Source organism: Dipodomys merriami, unplaced genomic scaffold, assembly GCF_024711535.1.
Source record: "Dipodomys merriami isolate MVZ:Mamm:240054 unplaced genomic scaffold, mDipMer1.0.p SCAF_10, whole genome shotgun sequence".
Lineage (NCBI taxonomy): Eukaryota > Metazoa > Chordata > Mammalia > Rodentia > Heteromyidae > Dipodomys > Dipodomys merriami.
In genome coordinates this window covers 25100237-25123567 of record NW_027202271.1, presented here as the reverse complement: position 1 = coordinate 25123567, position 23331 = coordinate 25100237, and the positions used below count along the sequence as shown (strand labels likewise).

Genomic DNA, 23331 nt, shown 5'->3' with positions numbered 1-23331 from the left:
ATTGAAGAGTAGCATTTTCCAACAGGTTTGTATGAGTCCATATGGTTCTGTGGGCCAGATTTCCATCTGAGTCCTGGGCAGGACAATGCCAGCCTGAGGCACTCAACCTCTCCTATTTCTTGGGTCAGCAGAAAACATTTCAGAGATTTTGAATCTCTATTCACAGGACAGGTCCTAAAATTAACTGATGTTTTCATCAGACCTGGAAACTCCTCTTTTGGAAAGGCCTTACTCCATCACTTAAGCTACACCTCCAGCCCTTTAGGTTTTTTTTCAATTAGGATGTCTCATGTTTTGCTTCCAGCCAGCCTCAAGCCTCCATGCCTCCTGTCTCTACCTCCCACTCAGCTAGAATTACAAGCACTACAGGCTGGTACCACCACACTTGCCTAGCCCCAGAATTCTTTTAGAAGGCTCCCAAAATGAGCAGAATCTTCTATTTTGCTTCAAATGCAAGATTAGGCTACCTGACATCCATCTCCCCAACTCCTTTTTCGGAATATTCACTGAAGGTCTAGGTATCACAGAAATTTCTAATAGCTACACCTCAATAAGAAGCTGGCAGTCTTTTCTTAAACAGTTATTAAACAACTGGGAATAATAACACAACGTGCCAGGACTTGAAAGTTGGAATGCCAGGAGTGACTTTCGCTGTCTTTTCCATAGCCCTAGGGAACGGTCTATGTGGTTTCAAGAGTCCACAAGGCCCTCCATTTCCTTCTTTTGCAAACTTGGCCCAGTAGAAACCTCTATAGCTTTCTAGAGTACAATCCATTGATCTGCAGCATTGACATCAAACCTCACCTCAGAACTGATTGAAATCCACATGGTAATAGGATTCCCAGTTGCAGATGTGCATAATATGCACACTTGAGAAAGCACTGTTCCCATACCCAGCTGCCACCAGAAATAAGGCAAAGAGGCTTTGGTTGCTTCCCATCAAGGGAAAGTCAGACATTGTTTAGTACCTTATGAATAGAATTCTGGCATTGGGAACTTGCCTGTCTGCTAGAAAGTCCCTCTTCCTTTGTCTCCATACCAGCTGTTTGGCTCGTGAGACTCTCAGCCTTCTCCAGAATGTAAGCATAGCCTTAATTGAGAAGATGATGTTAAAAAGCAGTGCTACACATCTCTGAGTGCTCTTCCTCTGGGTGTGGTTCATGTACTGGGCCATTAGCTAATTGTTACCACAGGCACTTGGTGGCTATTTTTCTTTTGAGCTCATTTACCAAGAATCTGGAGACTAGGCATTTGCTGTTTTCTGCCTCTTGCCTCTGGGTTCTATAAACTGTTAATCCTTAGGTCCAGCCCCACATAAGGTGTCATGGCCTGGGAAAACCTATCTAAAATATAGGAAGCTTATCTTCCAAATAACTGGATTTGAACAGTCAATAGTCCTCTTAGAATTTGAGTGTCTCTTAATCTGAGATGACCAAAGGCCAACTGTTTGATAGGACAACGAAGCAGCACCTTATGTTGCTTTTTTTTTACTTTTTCTTTTTCTCCTAGTGGTACAGTGGTTTGAACTCCAGGCCTGCTGGCTAAGCATGTGCTCTAAGTAGCTCCAATCCTATTTTCTGCTAGTAAGTTTTGAGAACGGCTTTCCTTCCTACCCTGGTTCATGCCTGGACTTGCCTTGGCCTTGTTAGACTTTCCCATCATTAGGATAACAGTAATGTACCACTGAGAAACTACCTTGTGAACTTCTCTATCCCGGCCAGCTTCCAACCATAAGCCCAATGATTTCAGCTTCACAAGCTATGAGCCACAAGCGCCCAATTGTGAGAGTGACTTTCAGTCTTAGTTTGTTAGAGATACTCAATTCTTTTTTGCAAAGGGCTGGGTGGACGCTGAAATATTCAAGTCTTTCAAGGTTCTAGAGGTGAGGAGAGACTTCGAAGTTTGTCAGACAAAAACACACTTTGGAGATTAAGACTGAGCAAGTGTTCTTTGAAACTTCTGTTGAGGGTCAGACCCCCATTCTTATGTGGGAGGAGTTTGGTCCCTTGAATCTCAGAGCAAGAATGAGTGCATTAAGTAAAGTGCTTCTCCTTCATCCTAGACAACTACTTGCAGAGCTGTTACTAAAGTCCAGCTTTGTTTCTCCCACAGACTGAGAGATCATCTGCAGCAAGGAGGTTTACAGTTCATCTTTGTATTCATAGCAGTTGGCATAGGGTAGGACCTTAGTGGCTGTTGAATGATCCCTTAGCTAGCACAAGATCCACTAGTAAAACATCATTTGATCTATATTTCAAACATTAAAATTTCAGCTAAATTCTTTCTTATCAGTGATTAAGCCCTCTTGTTAGACTCATTTATAATTGTGATTGCTCCCATGCGTCAATATAGCAAGTCTTCAAAGCAGGCTGTTCTTAGTCACGAAGCTTGCAGTATAATCAGGTACCTTACAGTAGTATATCCTTGACGACCTCTAGGCTAGACAGAAAAAATGGAAAGAGGAATTAGAAGTCAACTTATGGGGACAAAACTTAATGTTTCTGAAGTAGTAATGTTCTTGTTCTTTTCAGGTGAGAGTCTATGATCTCACCAAATATGATCATGGAGCAGATGATGTACTGATACTGGCCACTGATGGACTCTGGGATGTTTTATCAAATGAAGAAGTAGCAGAAGCAATCACTCAGTTTCTTCCTAATTGTGATCCAGATGACCCTCACAGGTATGTGCATTTCTGTGACTGTAAGGTTATTTTTTTTTAATTTTATTTTATTTTATTTGTGAACATACTGTACAGAGGAGTTACAATTACGTGGGCAGGATAATGCATACATTTCTTACCAAGCATTGCAGCCTCCTCCTTTGTTTACCCTTCATGTAAGGTTATTTTTTAAGTACTCTTGCATGATAAATGAAATCAATAATCCCGTGTAATTTCCTCATTTATGTTTTATAAGAGTCCAGTATAGAGTATTCAATAACCAAACTGCAAAAAACACTAGAAGTATTTTCTTGATCAAATATAAATCCTCCTTAAGCCATGACTTATACTTGTAATCCTAGCTACTTGGCAGGCTAAGGAAAAAAATGTTAATAGATCAAGACAAGCCCAGGCAGAAAAGTTTACAAGACCCCTTCTCAATCCATAGCTGGGCACAGTGACACATGTCTGTTATTCCAAGTTAGATGAAAAGTCAGAGATTGGAAGCTTCATGGTTCCAGGATAGAAAAGTCCACAATAAGCCGGACGCCAGTGGCTCACGCCTGTAATTCTAGCTAGTCAGGAGGCTGGAATCTGAGGATTGCGGTTCAAAGCCAGCCTGGGCAAGAAAGTCTGTAAGACTCTTATCTCCAATAAACCACTCAGAAAAGCAGAAGTAGCACTGTGGCTCAAGTGGTAGAGCACTCGCCTTGAGCTGAAGAGCTGAGGGACAGCACCCAAGCCCAGAGTTCAAGCCCCACAACCAACAAAAAGAAAGAAAGAAACAAATAAACTAACTAACTAACTAACTAATGGGTCTGGTGATGCTAACCTGTCATCCTAGCAATGAGAAGCCTAAAACAGGTGGATAGCAATTCAGGTGTATGCCCAGACAAGTAGCAAGACCCTATCTAAACATAACCAGTACAAAAAAGAGCTGGAGGATTGGCTGAGCAGTTGAGCTCTGGCCTACCAAGCAAGTTCTAAGTTAAAACTCTAGTGGCACAAATATATATGTGCATATATATATATATATATATATATATATATATATATATATATATATATAAAATCTTCCTTAAGTTGAACCAAGATATAAATTTACCATTCAGTTACCATTGTATCTTTCTCACATTTTTATTTTATATCATCCAAAATAATGTAAACATAATCCCAATTTGATTCTGCTGATAGGAACAATGAAAAATTCTTCCTAACACTGAGTCTTAGTCACTGGAGGATTGTTTCTTTTGAGAAATACTGAATAGAAAGAGAAAGTAAAGTAGGCTTTCCTAATATGATGTTAGTATAAAGATCTTAACCAATGCTAGAAGACTGTCATAAATAAACAGAAATATGAAATGTTTTAAGGAACGAGAATGGGATAGGAGAGAATGATGGGAGGGGTGAATTTGATCAGGATATATTCTTTACCTGTGTGGAAAAGTCACAATGAAACACTAATACATACGAATTTTAAAAATTATTTTAAAGAATAAATAGACCAGTTGTTTAAGGATACAGGTGGACCTGTTGCAACAATGAGAAGTACAAGTTGTCATGTCCAAAACGAGCTTTACAATGTCGGTGCGGGGGGGGGGGGGGAGAGGGGGGGGAAGGAGAAGGATTGGGATTGGGGGGAGGGGGGAGGCTGGGAAGGGATGTGAAAGGTAAACCAAAGGAGGAGGGTGCAATGCTTGGTAAGAAATGTACGCATTATCCTGCCCATGTAATTGTAACCCCTCTGTACAGTATGTTCACAAATAAAATTAAATTAAATTAAAAAAATAAATAAATAGACCAGAGTCAAGCCCCATGACCAGCCAAAAATAAATAAATAAATAAAATAATAAATAGAAATTATCTCTACAGAAAGGTAGCTCTGAGAAGAAATAAGGCAGCAGAAATAATAGACAGTAGAGCTAGACCAACAAATACTTCCTTCTTGTGTTCATTGGTCAAAAATATAAAATATTCTAACATTCTTTGTAATTGTTCTTTTTGGAGGGTTTGAACTCAGGGAATCACACTTGCTAGGCCAGTAATCTGCTTTAGAAATTATTAAGACTATTAAAGAATAAGCAAGGACAAGAAGTTATAAAAATGACTGCAGAGGGGACTGGGAAGGTGGCTCAGTGGTAGAGTGCTTGCCTTGCATGCATGAGGCCCTGGGTTCGATTCCTCAGCACCACATAAGCAAAAAGAAAAAAGCCGGAAGTGGCGCTGTGGCTCAAGTGGTAGAGCGCTAGCCTTGAGCTGAAGAGCTGAGGGAAAGCACCCAGGCCCAGAGTTCAGGCCCCACTACCGGACCCAAAAAAAAAATGACTGCAGATTTTTTTAAAATAAGGAAATGTAATGTTTAGAGAGTAAAAATATAGCACAGTGGCATGTGATTATTTAGTATTAATACTAAGAGATTAAAGCAGGAAAATCAAGAGTTTGAAGCCAACCTAGGCTACCTAGTGAAACCTTGTCTAAAAAAGGGGGAGGGGTGGGCTGGGAAGGTGGCTCAGTGGTAGAGCGCTCGCCTTGCATGCTCAAAGCCCTGGGTTCGATTCCTCAGCACCATATAAGCAAAAAAAAAGCCGGAAGTGGCGCTGTGGCTCAAGTGGTAGAGCGCTAGCCTTGAGCTGAAGAACTGAGGGACAGCGCCCAGGCCCAGAGTTCAGGCCCCATGACTGGACCCAAAAAAAAAAAAAAAGTGGGAGGGAAAATACCTTAAGTGTATTTAATGGGAATTAAACATTCAGTGATTGAGCAGATTGAAGAAAACATTGGTAAACTAGAAAATTGGTTTGAATACAATAGGAAATGTACTCATTACCTTACTCATGTAACTGTAACCCCTCTGTACAGTATTTTTACAATAAAAAATATTTTTAAAAGAATATTGGTTTGAATAAATAAGCTAGAATATGACTCTGAAAGGGTGAAGGGAATGTGAAGTGGCAGTAAGAGATAAGGGTGACCTAAGATGTTCTACATGTAATTTCAGGAAATACTATAGAAGATGGGAAGAAAATCTTCCATAATTCCTAAATGATACTAAACCTATGATCCAGAAAGCCCAACAAATCTCAGGCAGAAGAAATAAAAAGAAAATTATAAATAGGTACATCTTAATGAAACTGTACACTTTTAAAGCCTCTCCCTCTCTGAAATATTAAACACAGCCAGCAAGAAAAGATAATCCCAATGGTATTACTATTTAAACTGACAGCTAGCTTTTCAAAACCAACAACAGAAGCCAAAGCAACATAAAATGATGATATCTCTTCAGTTGGCTAAGAATAAAGCTGTCAATCTAGAACTTTTTCACATGGAGTAAAACTATCAAAAAAGAAGTAGGGTAAAGAAGTTTTCAGTCTTAACAAAAACATTTTACTGCCAACCAATCTCTAAAGGAAATTCTAAGGGATATACTCACATAAGGAAATGATCCTAAATGTAAATGCTGAGAAGTAAAATGGATTATAAACTCAAGCCTGAGTAAATAGGTGGTATACTTAATCATACATTGGCTATATAAAATAGTAATAGGAATGTCTACTATATGGGATGAAAAATGATAGAGCTAAATTACTGGATAAAAGTAGCATGTAATTAATAAAGGGTTAGTAATCAGCTTCCATGTGAGAGCTGGTTAAAGGAATTTATCTTTTAAATTGCTAAAGAAACTACTAAAATAATAAAAAGAATAATTTCCCAAGTAGTAGCTTCTGGACACCTTATAAATCAAGAGCGGCAATTATAGTGGAAATTAGATACTAGTTGTTATAATTTTAAAGGCAGAATTTGAGTCTTCTTTTTTGAAGTAAGCCCAGATCAAGACTCACTCACCTCTGACCCCCCCTTCCTATGTCTCGAGGTAACATTATCTAAAACTTCCCCTGAGTCATGAGAATCTACAGTCAGAAGCTCCTGATTCCTGACCACAGAAAAAGAAAACGAGAACAAGAAACCGATAAGAACAAAAATATGTGTTTTGGAATAAGCTCTTAAAGGCTTACTGTTGAGTTCTGTCTTTATTCTCCACATAAACATGTATAAAAGAATTCTTTTTAAGGAACTGGCACTGTGGCTCAAATGGTTGAGCTGCAGAGCCGAGGGACAGCCCAGAGTTCAAGCCCCATGACCGACCAAAAAATAAAATAAAAATTCAAAACAGGCCAAGGTATGTGGTTCAAATGTCAGAGTGCCTGTGTACGTAGCAGACATAGAACACTGATTTCAAATACCCTAGTATAGAAAAAAATCAAAACAAAACAAAAACAAAAAATTTGGGACTGGGAAGGTGACTTGCATGCATGAGGCCCTGGGTTCGATTCCTCAGCAGCACATAAGCAAAAAGGGGGAAAAAAAGCCAAAAGTGGAGCTGTGGCTCAAGTGGTAGAGCACTAGCCTTGAGCTGAAGAGCTGAGGGATAGCACCCAGGCCCAGAGTTCAGGCCCCATGACCGACAAAAAAAAATTCTTTTTAAAAGAATTATTACAACTTCAAGGCTCTAAGGAGCCAAAGTATGTTTAACTATAAGCCATGTGTTTTTTTCCTGTTTTCAGACTACAACTAAATAACTATCTTAATTTAAAATTCTAAGTCTGTAGTCTAGCTTAGTTACAACATCTAATAAAAGAAATAAAAAAAGCAGAATGAACTCAGGGAAAGTCATGAGTCATGGGAGGAAAAAGGAAAGACAAAATGGAAAAGAAAATATACAAAAGGTGGATTATAAACCCAAAACAACATTTTTTTTTGCAAACCATATGAGACCCCACTTCACAGTATGTAAATGGATTAAGGCACTCACAACAGGACAGTCTGATTCCATTTCTCTGAGGGCCTTGAGTAGTCAAATTCTTAAGAGGCAGAAAGCAGAAATGGTTGCAAATGGTTGGGAAGAGAAAAAAGTAGAGTTAGTGTTTGAGTTTCAGTTGGAAAAGTGAAAAGCTACAGCCAAGGGATCATGGAATGATTGCAAAACAACATGAGCGTATTTAAATAACACTGTAATATGCACTTTATTAATTTTAAAATATTTAGTATGGTAAATTTTATGCTATGTTTGTTTTACCACACTACAAAAAAAAAACTATTAAAAGGGAATAAAAAGTGTAACAAAATAGATGTTTCTGAAAGATTAATAAAAATGGGGGACAATATATATTAATATTAGAAAAATAGTACTTATGCATGCAGCCAAAGTTAAAATAATAGAAGCTATTATTTTCATATATATTCTTTAATAAGTATCAATTTATCATAAAGCTGTGGAATAAGTGCAATTATAGACAACATACCAATGGAGTTTTCATGAACTTAAGCTGATTCTCAGATATGTGTGGGAGAACAGAATGCCAAGAATAATGTGTGTAGGACTGTGTAGATCTTGCCCTGTTAGATATTAAGATAAAGCCAAAGCAATTTAGATAGTAGAAAAATAAAAATAGATGACTGCATCCTAAAAAAAATCAAGTTTAGATAAAGTAAGACTTAAATGTGAAAATGAAATATAATTTTTAGAAAATAGTACTTAAGTCTGATACCAGTGGCTCACACCTGTAATCCTAGCTACCTAGTAGACTTAGATCTGAGAATTAAGGTTTAAAGCCGGCCTGGGAAGACAAATCCATGAGGCTCTAATCTTCAAAGAGTCAAAACATGGCTTCTGTGGTAGAATCCCAGCTATGAGCAGAAAAGTAAACCCAAGCTCTAGCATTGGTATAAAAATAAAGGGAAAGGAAGGAAGGAAGGAAGGAAGGAAGGGAGGGAGGGAGGGAGGAAGGAAGGGAGGGAGGGAGGAAGGAAGGATAAAGCAAGCATATGAGATTATTTTACAACCTTGGAATAGGGAAGAATTTCTTAAAGAAGATACAAAAAAGTACAAACAAGTTTTTAATTTATAAATTTGGCTATATTAAATATATAAACATTGGTTCTTCAAAAAGCAAAATAAATACTGGCACCAGTGGCTCATGCCTATAATCCTAGCTACTCAGAAGGCTGAGATCTGAGGATCTCAGTTCAAAGCTAGCCCAGGCAGGAAAGTCTGTGAGACTCTTACCTCCAATTAACCACCAGAAAACCAGAAGTAGCACTGTGGCTCCAAGTGGTAGAGCACTAGCTTTGAGCATAAAAGCTCAGGGACAACACCTAGACCCTGAGTTCAAGCCCTACAACCAACAAATAAACAAACAAAAAGTGAAATGGCCATCCTTGAACCAAGAGAAGATATTTCCAATTTGGGTGACTAAAGAGGGTTTGTTATCCTTTATGTATAAAGGAATCCCACAGATCAATAAAGAAAAGAAAGAAACCAGTAGAAAAATGCATAGGAACCAGACCATCATTTCACAGAGAGGTGGGGAAAAAATTAACTTCAGTAATCAGAGAAATACAAAAACGTGCATTGAGACATGTTTGCTCACCAGACTGATAACATTTTAAAGGCCTGATAAAAGAGTTTAGCAGGGATAAGAATGGAGCAACTCCAGATAAATGTGTAAATTTTTAGAAATGCTCTGGAGATAGCTTGGCACACCAGGTGAAGTTAGGCAGACCTGCTATAACCCAGCAGTTCTACTACTGCTCTGTAGTCTGCAGAAATGGTCCTTGGACCACATGGCATCAGCAACATCTGAGAAGTTGTCAGAAATGTAAATGCTCAGCTGAGTAGGACATGATGGTAATCCTAGCACCCTCAAGACAAAAGGAGTTCAAGACCAGCCTAGGCTACATAGTGAAACCCTGTGTAAAAAAGGAAAGAAAGGGAGAAAAAGAAGGAAAGTAAGGAAGAAGGAAAGGAGGGGAAAAGAGATGAGGAAATCAAGGGGAAGGAAGAGCAGGAAAGAAGAGAATTCTTAGATCTAGCTTCAAATCAACTACATTGAAATTCCAGTGGTAAGACCAACAATGTGTGTATTAGCAATACATCCAGGGAATTCTGATACTGGTAAAATTGGAGAGCCTGCTTCCCTATCAAACATATTTCATCATCAATACTGTGAGAAGATATCCAGAGATTTGTTTATATTACAAAAACTGAAATTACTTTTATGTCCAATTGTAGGGTGGATAAGCAAAAATAGAATACAGCTCACAAAGACAATAAACCAAAGCTCTTGCTCATTAACAGGAAAGAATTTCAAAAACTTGATGTTACGTTTAATAAATAAGTCATAGATAATAAAAAAGTATGATTCTGGCTACATGAAGTGAAACTACCCATATGCCATTCAGGGATATAGTATTAAATCTATAATAAAAAATTATCCCAAATTTCAGGACAGATTGTCTTGGGAGGAAGTTGGCAGGGATATGGGGGTATATATGCTTCAGAAGGGCCCACTGGGCTTCTCAGATATTTACTGGTAATGTTCTGTTCCTTTAAATAGACAGCAGCAAGTGTATAGTTCCTATTATTTCTTAACTAAAAATGTTATATACATCTTTGGGTGTGTAAAATAAGAAGGCCATGAGTCCCGTGGCTGTGAACAGATCAATTGTTGGACCTTCTGAATTCAGATGTTGGCTCTTTTTCTTCTAGCCTGCAATCTTGGAGAAAGGAGTTGATTTCTGTGTTTCTGGTTACTTGTGTATGAAGTGGGGATAATACATAGACAGAAGGTGAGGTGTCTGATGTATAGTGGCACTAATAGAGAAGTGTTTATGTTTATTATTATCATAGGTTTTTCTGTATTTCATAATGAAAACAATTCTTTCTGGGGGAGAAAAAAACCCACAAATCTAACCCATCTTTCTCTTCCTGGAAGAATTTGGTATAATTTTGTCTAACTGTAGAGGAACTGCCTGCTGGTAGAATAAGAAGAATATTTTATTTGAATTATGATTTTCTTTCCTTGCAAATTTTTCGTTTTAATCTGCTAATCTCTTTTTAGCCACATTCTCATGTTGATTTTCCTCTACTGTGCTTATTTTTATAAAGTTTTTACAAAACCAACTGCCAGTTGTGAGTTAAAAGGCAATCCACACTTTTTTTAAATGTCTCTAAGCTGGCCTGGTTTTGCTTACCAACCTGTCTCTCTCCATGGCAACAAATGTGCCTGCCAAGGACTGGTAACCTGTGGGCAGTGTGCATGCACCAGATCAGAGCAGGCTCCTGGGGTTCATGAGAACCATTGCCTGTGGAGACGAGGTGTGCCAGAATCTTCTGAAACAGGGCAGAAATGAAAAACTATTTTTTCAGTTTTAGGAAAGATGGCAAACCAAAGCCAAGAAAGAATCCTGTGTCCAATAGGCAAAGGAGTGAAAGGAAAAGTTCAACCAGGGTACAGTGTCTTCACAAGAGAAAGGCTGTCAGTTTAATTCTGGTTGGGTTTTGAGCTTTCAAGATAGAACATAGGAGGAGATGGGTTTTTTTGCCATATAATTCCTATTCAGATTCATTCATTTGGGAAATAATCTTAAGGATCTATTTTATATGCCAATGGCTGCTAGACACTAGGAAAAGAATCTGTGAGGTAAACAGACCTCATCTCTACCATCTTGAAATTTGTAATCCAGAAATTTACCAGATGAATAATTAAGCGGGAACTTAATCTGGGATAAAAGGTGTCTACTGGTTGAATAATGAAGCATGAGCCAGACCCTGTAGGAATGGGGCAGAGTTGGAGAAGAACATGGCACATTCAGTGAGCCCAGCCGGCAGTCAGTATGGCTGACCTGTGGTGCAGACAGCATCGTCAAACAGGGTGTGAGATGTCAGTAGGGGACAGACTATGTCAGCCTCTCCCAAATTACTAGATTAACAAATGTGAAAATTCTTTGTAAGAAAGGAAGTCTGTGGTAATGATACGGAATTTGTGTAATTCGTTCATTATGACCCATAATCAGGAAACGTTCCACACAATCTGACAGTGAAGCACAATATGAGGTTTCCCCACCCTGTGGTCTCCTGGGTAATTAAAGCCATATTGAGAAATCACAGAAACTTAACTTGCAGTTATGTAGGATGGCGATCTCTTTCTTGAGTGTGGCATTTTTGCACCTATCTGTGTATAATTTAGCAGAAGTGGACCACTCTGGTGCCTGGCGCTTAGCATAGCCTCCTTGAGAGACCCTAAATCACCAATTACCCAAGAGTCCAGCACCACCTCAGTCGGGCTGTACTAATCTTGTCACATGAGGTGGAAATAATTGTGGAAGTCACCCTGACAGGATTTAGCCCAAGTCATATAATTTCTGAGATGAGGGAGGCCCACGATAGTTCTAGGTCCTTGGCCAGAGGGTTCATTTCTCTTCAAATGTAGCCCAGGAGCACAGGGTGTGTGTGTGTGTGTGTGTGTGTGTGTGTGTGTGTGTGTGTGTGTGTGTGTGTGTGTGTGTGTGTGTGTGTGTGTGTGTGTGTGTGTGTGTGTGTGTGTGTGTGTGTGTGTGTGTGTGTGTGTGTGTGTGTGTGTGTGTGTGTGTGTGTGTGTGTGTGTGTGTGTGTGTGTAGTCATGGGTCCGGGGAAAGGAGAATGGCTGGGTTCAAATCCATCCATATGCACTAAGCAGGAGGGGAAGCTGGGGAGGAGAGGGAAGAGAGCAAAAGCAAGCAAGAACAACAACAAAATGTTTCTACATTTAAGGCTTTGCGTGGGCTTGCTTTACTTTGAATTTTGCCAGGTTTTCCCCAGCTTTGCCTACAAAGGAAGCAGATAGAAAGACATAGGGCACAACACTCCCAGTGATAGGGAGGAGTTTGGGGTTCCTTGATTGTTGGCATTTGTTTATATTGTATGCAGTTTTTTGTCATCTTCTTTTTCTTTTGCCACCGAGTGACAACCATTCTCAACAAATTGCCAGCTTTATCTTCCCCTGATGACATCTTTCCCAAAAAGGAATTTAAAATAGTACACACACACACACACACACACACACACACACACACACACACACACACGTGCACGCTCGTGAGAAAAGAGATGACTAGCATGAAGAAGTGTTTGCCTGGTTCTGACCCTCACACCTTCCTCTCAAGCAGGGGTGTGGGACAAACGAGCTGTATGACCCCAATGCACCTCATTAAGTTCTTTTGCTCTTTTTTGAACTGTCTCCACAAAGGAACCAGAAAATTAAAAGGCAGCTTTGTAGGCGAGCCAGAATATGAGTGCAGTAGGATTTTTGTCTTTTCTTTTTATTGGCGTTTGCCCCGAAGTGTAGCAGAGCTGGCAGTTCTTTGGCTCTTTTGTGGGGTCATGAAATGAACCGTTCACAGAAAATGCATCACGCTACGCTCAAGAGTGGGGTTGTTGGAGGTCATAAGGTTGCACTGCACTGGGCTCCGGTTCCCTGTAATTCCTGTAAGACTTTCTCTTGAGACCTAAAGATGCAGCACACTTTGGAGAAGGCTTAAAGAGAAAGCTCTGGAAGGGGTTTTCTAAGGCACTCTTTCTTCAATCAACAACTCCCTCGGTAAAGCTGGAGGTTTTTTTAGTCATGAATCTCCTTCAGTGATTAATTCAAAATGGAAGAAGGACGTAAAAACTTAGAGAGAGCCTTAATATTTTGTCAGAAAGGAATAAGTTGTTAAATTGTTAATATTACTTAAAAGGAATGAGAGTAGGCAAAAGCAAGAGATACCGGAGAGCAGTTAACCAAACAAAACCATGGCATGAACCCACATTCCAAATGCTAAGCCAAAAGTGCAAAGCTTTGATTTCCCAAAACCTAAAAGCTTAGGGTTTTTTTTTTGTTTTTGTTTCGTTTTGTTTTTGTATCTCAGACCTAATGACCTTTTATCTCCCTGTGCATATGGAGATTTATTTAACCCAAAACCTGGCACTCTACTACAGAGTTGTCTCTGCCTGGCACATGACTACCAGCACCATCAAGGATCATTTAATGAAGTATTAAGCCAGTGCGCTTGTGCTGTAATTGCCTTCTCTCTATGGAGAAGTCCTTCTGATGGCCACACCTCCTTGTCATTCACCTCTACTCTCTGTCATTACCTGTAAGCCTAGAGAAGGAAGAATTTATCCCTGAAAGGTTAAAGGCAAAACGTCAGCTGACACTAATGCTAAGTATTAAATGCTAGTTTGTACTGCCCTGCTAACATGAAATTTATTTTGGCAGAGATTTCTTTTTCTGAAATGTTTCCCTGAGTTAGCTGAACTAATTTTTTAGCAGCACCATATGGTTTTCAAGAACTATGTATGCCTCAAATGCAAACGGGAAGAGATCTCCTTCCCCCCACCACACACACACCATATCACTTGCAGGTTTTCAGAACAAATTCGTGAGTGTTTGAAGACTAGATAAAATCTGCAGTTTTGTTTCTCGGGCATTGTTGAGTATATTCAGATCTGTGGGAAGGAGGAAGGCAGCCTGAGATTCTGGCTGCATGACCTCTGAACTACAAACAGACAGCCGTCCTTCTGTCCTTGGTGGTGTTTATGTGGCGGGCAGAGCAAAGCTGGCTGTGTGGTCACTTAGTTGTATGGCCACACCAGGACATTCCAGACTTTGCCAGGGAGGACTGAGAAGGAACTGGCATATTATGCCCCCTTGTATTGAAATATTTGCTGTTTGGGATGTAAACTAAAGTAAACATTCACCACCTAAGAAACCAGGGAGCTGCTGGCTGCCAGGGAGTGGAGAGGTAGACAAAGCCCAGCCATGGAGGACAGAGGGGGGCAGGAGGTCTCACCCTTCCCACGGGGGTGAGGAGCTCTTTCCAGCCTGTGGCCTTGTTCCAGGAGCTCAGGGTGCGTTGGCTGAGTGGAGGCCCTGTCACACAGGCTGGCTTCATAACTCAGTTTCACCAGCTTCAGCGGTGTGGCTTAGCTTCTCTGGTAACTTGGTTACCAGAAGAGTAACATTTGTCAAGTCACTAACCTGGCTTGTCTCCTCCAAGTATGACAAAGGCCACCTCCAAGTCAACCCCCAGCCTCCACCCGCCCAGTCCCCAGAGACCCTGGCCAACTTGCAGAGCTGGGGGAAGCTTTTCTACCTCTTAAATCTCTGAGGCCTGCTCAGAATGCAAAGAGGATCCCTCCTCCTGTTCCCATCACACTGTGTTCCTGGGGGGTATCAGCAGATGGAGGCTGCCTTTTATATGCAAATATTTGGAACCCATTAATTCCTCAGTTCCTGCCACCTACCCTCCCTCTTCTCAGACGTCTTTCTGTACCTTCTGAATGGCAAATGGAAGTTCCCACCCAACGAAAAGCTATTCCATTGGGAGCTAGGCTTGGAGGCTCAGGCCTGAAGCTGACTACTTTTTGACACTCCTGTGCTGGTTTGGACGGGCTCTTGTGGAAACAGCCTCTCAAGGCAAAACCTTGTGGGAAGGAGAAAACGCCAATTGAATGCTTTATGGAAAATTTTTACTTGATACTTGCCACACCCTTCAGCTCAGCACTATTATTCTAGACTTAACACTAAGAAAGGGGGATCAAAGAACTGTTTCCATAGCCACCTTTGGGGTGGTGGAAAAGCCAGGGACTCCATAACCACACTTTTTTTTTTTTCTTCAATGCACCACTAAAGAGGTAAAAGAACTCAGGACTGCCAGAGGAAAGAGCAGTTGAGGATTTATTGACCTCCTTTGCCATGACTCTGTCAGTGGTTGTGAAAAGAGCTTTGGATCTTCCCATTTGTTTTCCCTGCCCCCCCAGCGCTGTCCTTTCTCTGCCCCCCAACCCCCCCCACACACACACACACTTCAGAGCACAGTCCTGTAGAGTTTGCCAAGCCCAATTCTTTGCTGGCAACCATTTCTTTCAATAAAGCGTTGCTGATCAATATTGAAAGCTAGGACCAGAAGAAAAAGATGCTCTCCAAGTTCAAACTCTGTCTCCTGGGGAGAGTCTTCCTTAAGAGGGAAGTGGGCACTTTTCCCCCACCGGCTGTAACAGCCTACCAAGGCACCTGGGAAGAAGGCATTCAGCGATGGCGCTAGGGCGGCTGCTCCACATGCAGCTTCCAGAAGCACCAGCCTCCTCAGCCTTCTCACGGCCTGTGAGTCCCCTTCCCACTCCATCCTTAGCCACATCCTAGCCTTTAGGGTTGCAAAAACACACTGCTCTCCAGTATGGTGTTTGTTGGTGGTTCATGTTCTGACCCCTCCCTCAGTCTAAGGTGTATGGATGCCCTTTTGTTCCGCCCCGTTACCAAAATCCTTAGAGCCTTCCTGTTTGCTGACTTCCTTGACCAGTGCTGGATCTCCCACAGCATGAAAAGCGCGTGGCGAAGCTGGTGCTAGAGCTCAGGTGTTGTGTTCACTTGCAGACAGACTGCAGTGTCTACTCAGTCTTCGGCACTTGTCCCTCCAGACCGCTCTCTGACTGGGAGACACACGTGCACTAGTGACACCTCGTGATTCATGCAGAGGAATCCTGGCTCATGAGAACAGTGTTGAGCCAAAGGGTCCTAGGGACCCTTGCTCACATTGGAGCTGGCCTTGCCTGACGCACGTGACTGAACACAGATACTTGACACAATCCAGGTTCCAGGAAGAGGAGGGATTAGCTGGTAGGCCTAGTACACAGGGAAAGTGTGAAGCTGAAACTCATAATACTCTTGTGGCACAGGGATCCTATACCCTCAAAACAAAGTAGGGGCTGGGAAGGTGGCTCAGTGGTAGAGTGCTCACCTCAGTACCGGATAAACAGAAAAAGCTGGAAATGGCGCTGTGACTCAAGTGTTAGAGCATTTGCCTTGAGCATAGAGAGGCTCAAGGACAGTGTCTAGGTCCTGAGTTCAAGCCTGAGGACCAGCAAAAAGAAAAAAAAAAAAAAGAAATTAGCACACATAGGTCCTAGCACTAGAAATCTGATTTTTAAATCTCTGTAGGTAACCTAGGGCACATAGTAAAACAGCTACTTTTCTTTCTTATGATTTTTGTCATTATATTTAAATAGCTGTACAGAGGAGTAACCATTACTTTCTGAAAAGAAGTTTGTATTCACCAGCACAAAAAAGAACAAATAGATAGATAGTGGCATTTTTCCTCCAACCCTTTAGAGAAAACCAGGACATAATTAAAAAAAAAAGTTGAGAGACGAGTTAAACCTGTGCCAATAGAATTCAAAGGAGGGTTTGAAGCAGAAACACATAGAAATCCACATGAGGAAACACTGATATCAAATAAAGTAACTTGCCAAGCAGAGGGTGGCTCTTACCTATGATCCTGGCTACTCATGAGGCTGAGATCTGAAGATCACGGTTCAAAGCCAGCCAGGACAAGAAAGTCTGTGATGTTCTGATCTGCAGTTAACCAATAGAATGCCCAAAGTGGAGGTATGGCTCAAGTGGTAGAGCACTAGCCTTAAGCAAAGAAAGCTAAAGCTAAGAGAGAATACAAGGCCCTTAAGCCTGAAGCCCCAGTAGTGACACACACACACAAAAAAAGGATTCATTATCAGACCTAAACTTACCTTAACTGGCCTCACAAGATTAGTCTATGAATCAAAATAGTAGTTGACATTTATCTAGAAAACTATAACTGATATTCTTAAAATACAAATAACAAATTTATTTCCCTGTAGGCAATCCCACACAGGGAGACAGATCATAATCAGGTTATTTGTTGAACCTGAAAACAGAAGAAAAAAAAAAAGGTGAATCATGTATTTATTTGCATTAACTAAGAAAGTAGCCCATCCATTCCAAATATGGCCTGCGGGTCTTCTTTGAAGTCTGTCAGCTAAAGGACTCTCTCCTCCCTGATCAGTATTTATAGATAGTCACCTGACAAGCTTTTGTCCAATTTTTCTGTGCTTCATAGCTATTCAAACACCTGTCCATCTGCCACTTGAAAAATTCTCTCATATCAGGCCTCCTATATTTTGGAAAAAAAGATGACCTCAGCTTCTCTTGACTTGGAAGGTATTTGAAGACTGCAGGACTGTAGTGATGCCTCCTCCTTCCCAACCTTGCCTGATCCTGGCTTCTGCTGGATGCTGCCCTGACTGTCTTCTTCCTGCAGGTACACATTGGCAGCTCAGGACCTGGTGATGCGCGCCCGCGGCGTCCTGAAGGACAGAGGATGGCGAATATCAAATGACCGGCTGGGCTCAGGAGATGACATTTCTGTCTACGTCATTCCTTTAATACATGGAAACAAACTATCCTGAAAACAACCCCAGGAGACTGGGAGGACTGAGGGAAAGAAAACTGGAGTGTCTCGGCGGGCTGGCACTGGGAAGTGCCCTGGCTGGGTTCCAGGTGATAGAATCTCTACTAAGCCCAGGTAGGGAGTTTGCTGCCAAAAGGCCTCTAGCTATGCTTCGAGATGACCCTTACACTTCCACGTCTTCTTCAGTAACAGGTCTGGACACTCAACAAAAGCAAAAGACAAAGTGTGCAGCTGAGTGTTGTGTTTCTGCTGGTTTCTGGTCTAGGCCTCCCAGGTGGCGACTGTCTGTTTGGGGGGCACAGATCTCATATTTATTTCATCTGGAATAGCCGGGGCAGTTGTATTCAGGTGTAACTGACAGAAGATTCTTTAGCCTGGCAAGCTGTCAACTTCTCTCTGGATGAAAAGTGCCACATTAGAAGTTGGGGATCATGCCTCAGAAAACAGAAGCGCCCACCTTCTAGACATCATGAGCTTTATTTCAGGGATTCCGTCTTCCCCCACCTCCCCTCTCCTTTCTTTTTCTCTGTGTAGTCATGATGAGGTGGGGCAAGGATCTTTTTTTTTTTTTTTTTTTTTTTTTACATTCCTTGAATCTCATTTTCCTCCTGTGGAACAGGACTGGGACTTTCCAACTCTTTACTGAGGAATTTCTGTGTCCGGATCCAACCCAGGCTGGTTTGGCCCCGTGTCCTGTGCCCCACACCACCCAGGCAGCAGGCGCAAGCATGGGGCTGCATAACAGTGTTTGTTGTGTAACATTTGTTCCTGCATTGCATTTCTCACCAAGCCATTGTGTGTTTTTGTAAGTGTGGGTGTTTCTTTGGACCAACAGTTCCTCTGTTATCTGGCTGGAGGTTTTGCTGTGAGAGCCTGGGTTTTTACTCCCTCTCCCACCTGCTATGTTACATGTCCTGGGAACATGTAGAAAGTTGTGTGCAGTGGTGTTCTGTAGAAAGTCCTCATGTGCGCCCACCATCCCTCCTGTGAGGGTAGTTTTGAATTCAGGTTTCGTGAGCTGTGACTGTCCACCAGCTCACTCCAACGCAACTGTGAGTTCCGCCAGCAGCTCTCCTCTGTCATCCTAGTGCCAGGCCTACTCGCTGTGGCACGAAATTAGAGTCATTCTCATGCTGCTCTCCCTGTCCTTTCCCCAGAATCACACTGTAGCTACAGAAGAAATCAGAACCTTGCTCTCACTGTGGGTCCACCTCTGCTTGCTCCTCACAAGCACAGCCGCAACACACACACACACACACACACACACACACACACACACACACACACACACACACACACACACACACACACCAAATACCATATCTAATCAGGTATGGACAGAAGGAGTGGCCAAGTTAATTTCTAAAAGCACTTCTTTCTTTTTCATAGGCGATTGCCTGTAAGGAGCATAGGAACATTCCAGAGCAGCTTCTCACTCATCCTTTTCCTGTAGAGCTACTACTGGTGTGTCATTACTCTGTGTGTGTGTGTGTGTGTGTGTGTGTGTGTGTGTGTGTGTGTGTGTCAGGGCAAGGATGCTCTCCATTAGTTTTTGTGCTCAAGGCTGGCACTCTTGCCACTTGAGCCACAGCTCCATCTTCGGCTTTATGATGGATAACTGGAGATAAGATTCTCACAAACTTTCCTGCCCAGGCTGCCTCCCATCTCAGCCTCCTGAGTAGCTAGGATGACATGGGTGAGCCACCTTGGCACTTGGCTGTGGTCACCATTTTGACAATTCCTCCATTCAGCCTACCCAGGAAAGAAAAGTCATCGGTGTCATTTCCTCAGATTCTGAGAGTCAATCCAGTTCTCATGTTTGTGTAGATCCCTTCCCAGAGGTGAGTATAGGAACCTTGCCTCCAAAGTGACAAATTGCCTACATTTCCTGGAACAGTAGATAGTTTCTTAGGAAAGGCTTGGAGCCTTCCTTCTCAGGAAGAAATTCATTCCACAGTGTTGACCCAGTGCCCTGTCTGCTGGGTACAATACTGTGGGGATTTATCCCTCCAGGTGTTTGCCAACATGTTGCCAGAGGGCTGAGCTACCCACTATTTTGTCAGGAGTCACCTTTGTCTGACAGAGTTCCCCTCTCCTTCAGGAAGTCTGAGCTACAACTGAACGTCACTGGGGGGGAGAGGTTTGTGGTAAACCATTTGCTGCCTGGCAGAATGTGATGCTACGGGAAAACTTTCAGGCACCCTACAGCAGAGAGGCCCATCAGTTCCTGCCTTAACCTTCCCTCCCCCCCCCCCCCCCGCCCCATTCCCAAAGTCACACACAAACTGGAAACAGGAGAAAGACTTCCGAGCTGCCTGTTTGGGGATCTTTCCTATATTCCCAATGCCTCTCACTTTTGTTGCTTTTCTGCACCTCTCTGGGCCCTGCCTGAGCTGCTCTACTTTCACTAAAGCCACCAGTCAGAATGTGGGTATAGATATCATGTAGATGTTATGACAACTCTCTACTCCATTCACCATTCATTTACTGCCAAGGCGTGTCTCAGGAAAAACTGCAAACTCCTCCTTCAAATTAGTCTAAAACCACGAGCATTTCATTCTGCTGGTTTTAACTACAAAAAGGTATCCAGGAATTCTTTTCCAAAATCTCCTTGGGTAAAAAGATGTAGCAAGCCAAGTCCATGTTTGTGTTTGGGGGAAGGGAAGAGAACTACAAATGAGGTAAATAAATTGAAAGTGGGTAAAAATGATTTGTGACTGCCCTGGCAGATCTGCCCAGCACTGATATTGCTCTGTGAATTGAGCTTACTCCATTTTGGCCTTATTTTTCACCCAGGCCCCAAGTCATCCTGGCCTAGCTAAGTAACTGAGTACACCAACTGAGGGGGTCCTTGGAACATTTGTAGAACGGTCAAAAGACAACACACTCAGAATTTTGCCAGACATATTTATATGTGGTCCTGGAATCTTGTGTATTGGACTTACAGCCAAATCTGCTGGTTCTCATAGCCTCAGAGGAAGTCTTGGGTAATGGAAAGCTTTTGATTTCCTAGTCAGGTCTTTATGGTTGTCTTGGGGCTTGTGTGGCCACTTCCTTTAATGAAAGGCCCTTTCAGCCCTAAATCTCTTTGTTGGGCCAGTGCCTGCCCTGAATCTCTTTGCTAGCCCAGCCCCTGCTTATTGGAATATATGGTGACACTTAGAGGGTGTGAACTCAAAGCCCATCCATCGTCCTCAGCATTTTGCCAGCCCACCACTGAAGCTGTGTTCTTGTCACACTGTGCCAGCGCTGCCAGCAGTCAGGACAGGTGGGGCGGGGCCTCCTGTGGTGGTTCAGCCCCAACCACTATCCTGGAGGGAGAAAAGAAATCAAAACGAGGCTAGGCAGTACATGCAGCTATCTGCCAGAGCAAAGCCTAAGGAGCGAGGATTTCAAGGATGAGGGGTGGAAGACTAAGAGTTCACACCAATCGAGGCTGCCCAGCGAACCTTGTCTCAAAAAAAAAAGTTGTGGGGAGGTGGGTGTTTCATTATTTCCTATAGGGTTCACCCTTGGAACGTTTGAGGTCTTTAATGTGTGTGTGTGTGTGTGTGTGTGTGTGTGTGTGTGTGTGTGTGTGTGTGTGTGTGTGTGCCAACTACTGGGCCTGGGTGCCATCCTAGTCAAGGCTGGTGCTCTATCACTTGAGCCCACACCTCCACTTGTAGCTTTTTGGTGGTTAATTGGAGATCAAAGTCTCACAGACTTTACTGTCCTGGCTGAATCAGGACCCTCAGATCACACCCTCCTAAGTAGCCAGGATTATAGGTGTGAGCCACAAACGCAGTGTTCAGCTTTTTAAGTGTCTTGTAATTGACCTCGTGGGGCTCTTCTCAGCCCTCACTGTTTGGGGGGTGGCGGGGGGGAGTGAAAACCAGAGGCAGATTTTGATGGGCAAGATCGGAAGTCCCCAAAGCCAGATTTAGCCCCACAGCACTGCCGTGGAAAAACAGTGCACCCGGGAAAGGTCTCGCACACGTCGTAAAAATACTGACTCTTCCCTTGCTTCCCCTTCCTCCCCCTCCCTTCCCTCCCCTCCCCTCCCCCCTCCCCTCCTCCTCTGGCCATCAGCTGTATTTAGAAGGCCACAGCAGCAGCGGATATTTCTGTTTCCCCAAGTTTGAGGATCTCACTGTTCTCTAAGCGACCCAGCAGTCCTGCTGATTCTAGAATGAGTATGTGAAAGCGCTGATGAGATTTGAACGTCTATAACTGAGTGCGGCTGGGACAGCAGGAGATAGCAGTGAGACTTGTGCTCTGTGCTCAACCACACTGACCCTGCACGCTACCCGATGCAGGAGAGTAGTGAAACTGTGTCTGGGCACCAGACAGAATTCTATGCTAGGAACTCTGCACCACCGACACCCCTGGAGTTCACTTGGCTTTTGTGCAGTGATGGCACACGGTGCGGCACACCCGGATTCCCTCAGAGTCCTGTGAGCAGCCCGGGCAGCCTCTTCCAGGAGCCCCACTGCGCATGTGCGGCTTGAGTGCCAGCCTGGGGAGAGCTGCTTTCTCCTCCACGATGTTTATCTGTGTAAATAGCTTTTTTTTTTTTTTCCTCCATGTCTCAGATGAAGCTTTGTAACAACCAGGTAGACGGTGACCAAACAAGGCTGTAACTGTGCTGTCGTTTTCTGCTGTGATGTACTTGAGGAGAGCCGTGTGTCCTTCACTCTTCCGATCTTCCAGTATTTTGTGTTTGTTTGGGGCGGTCCTGGGTTACTATTTCACTCCTGTTTTGCCTCTGATTTTTCTTTGTTTGTTTGGAGACCAAGGAAGGCCCAGCTGAGGATCATTTGTAAGAATTATGCATATTGTTGTCTGGGTTTCCAAAACTCCCCTACGTACAGTGAATCGAGAAGAATCTGCTTGGAATGGTCTCAGAACCATGTACCTTTATGCTTTGTGATTGTGAAACACTGATTTTTGTAACCCCCCAAATAAGAACCGTTTAGTAAAGGGGATCTATTTTGTGTGTTTTGAAACTTAGGTGCAGCGTCCCCTGGAAAAAGCTAAAGAACTGTATATGCTCAATGACATTTTAAAATAAAATATTATATATATATATGTATATAGGACATCTTTAGCAAAACGTTTTTTGTGTCTTTTCTTTGGATTCACTGTAATTTTCATATCAAGTGATGGAATGATAAGAGAGTTTAATGGGCCGGGTGCCGGTGGCTCACGCCTGTAATCCTAGCTACTCAGGAGGCTGAGATCTGAGAATCGAGGTTCAAAGCCAGCCCGGGCAGGAAAGACCGTGAGACTCCTATCTCCAATAAACCACCAGAAAACCGGGAGTGGCGCTGTAGCTCAAGTGGTAGAGCGCTGGCCTTGAGCTGAAGAGCTGAGGGACAGCGCCCAGGCCCAGAGTTCAAGCCCCATGACCGACCAAAAAAAAAAAAAAAAAAAGAGTTTAATGGATGAATGTGAGGTAATCAGCTAGGGGCACAGACTCAAAAGAAGAATTGCCAACACAGGAGTAGAGGATTGGGCTAATTCATTATAGCCATGCCTCCAGGAGAGCTATGATAGCATGTATGAACACACAAAAATGTGGAGGGAAGAATCACTCCCAAGAGGTATT

The 23331-nt window shown here is 42.7% G+C and overlaps 1 protein-coding gene across 2 annotated transcripts in view; it reads left to right on the top strand.

The window, feature by feature from the left end:
* Positions 1-22822, top strand: part of Ppm1h (protein phosphatase, Mg2+/Mn2+ dependent 1H) — a 200921-nt gene extending 178099 nt beyond the window's left edge. For both annotated transcript variants that reach the window (XM_069987868.1, XM_069987877.1), the window contains exons 9-10: positions 2532-2683; positions 17592-22822. In XM_069987868.1, coding sequence (XP_069843969.1) covers positions 2532-2683; positions 17592-17739 — 300 coding nt within the window. In that variant the 3' untranslated portion in view covers positions 17740-22822. The remainder of the gene's footprint in view (positions 1-2531; positions 2684-17591) is intronic.
* Positions 22823-23331: the final 509 nt, after the last annotated feature.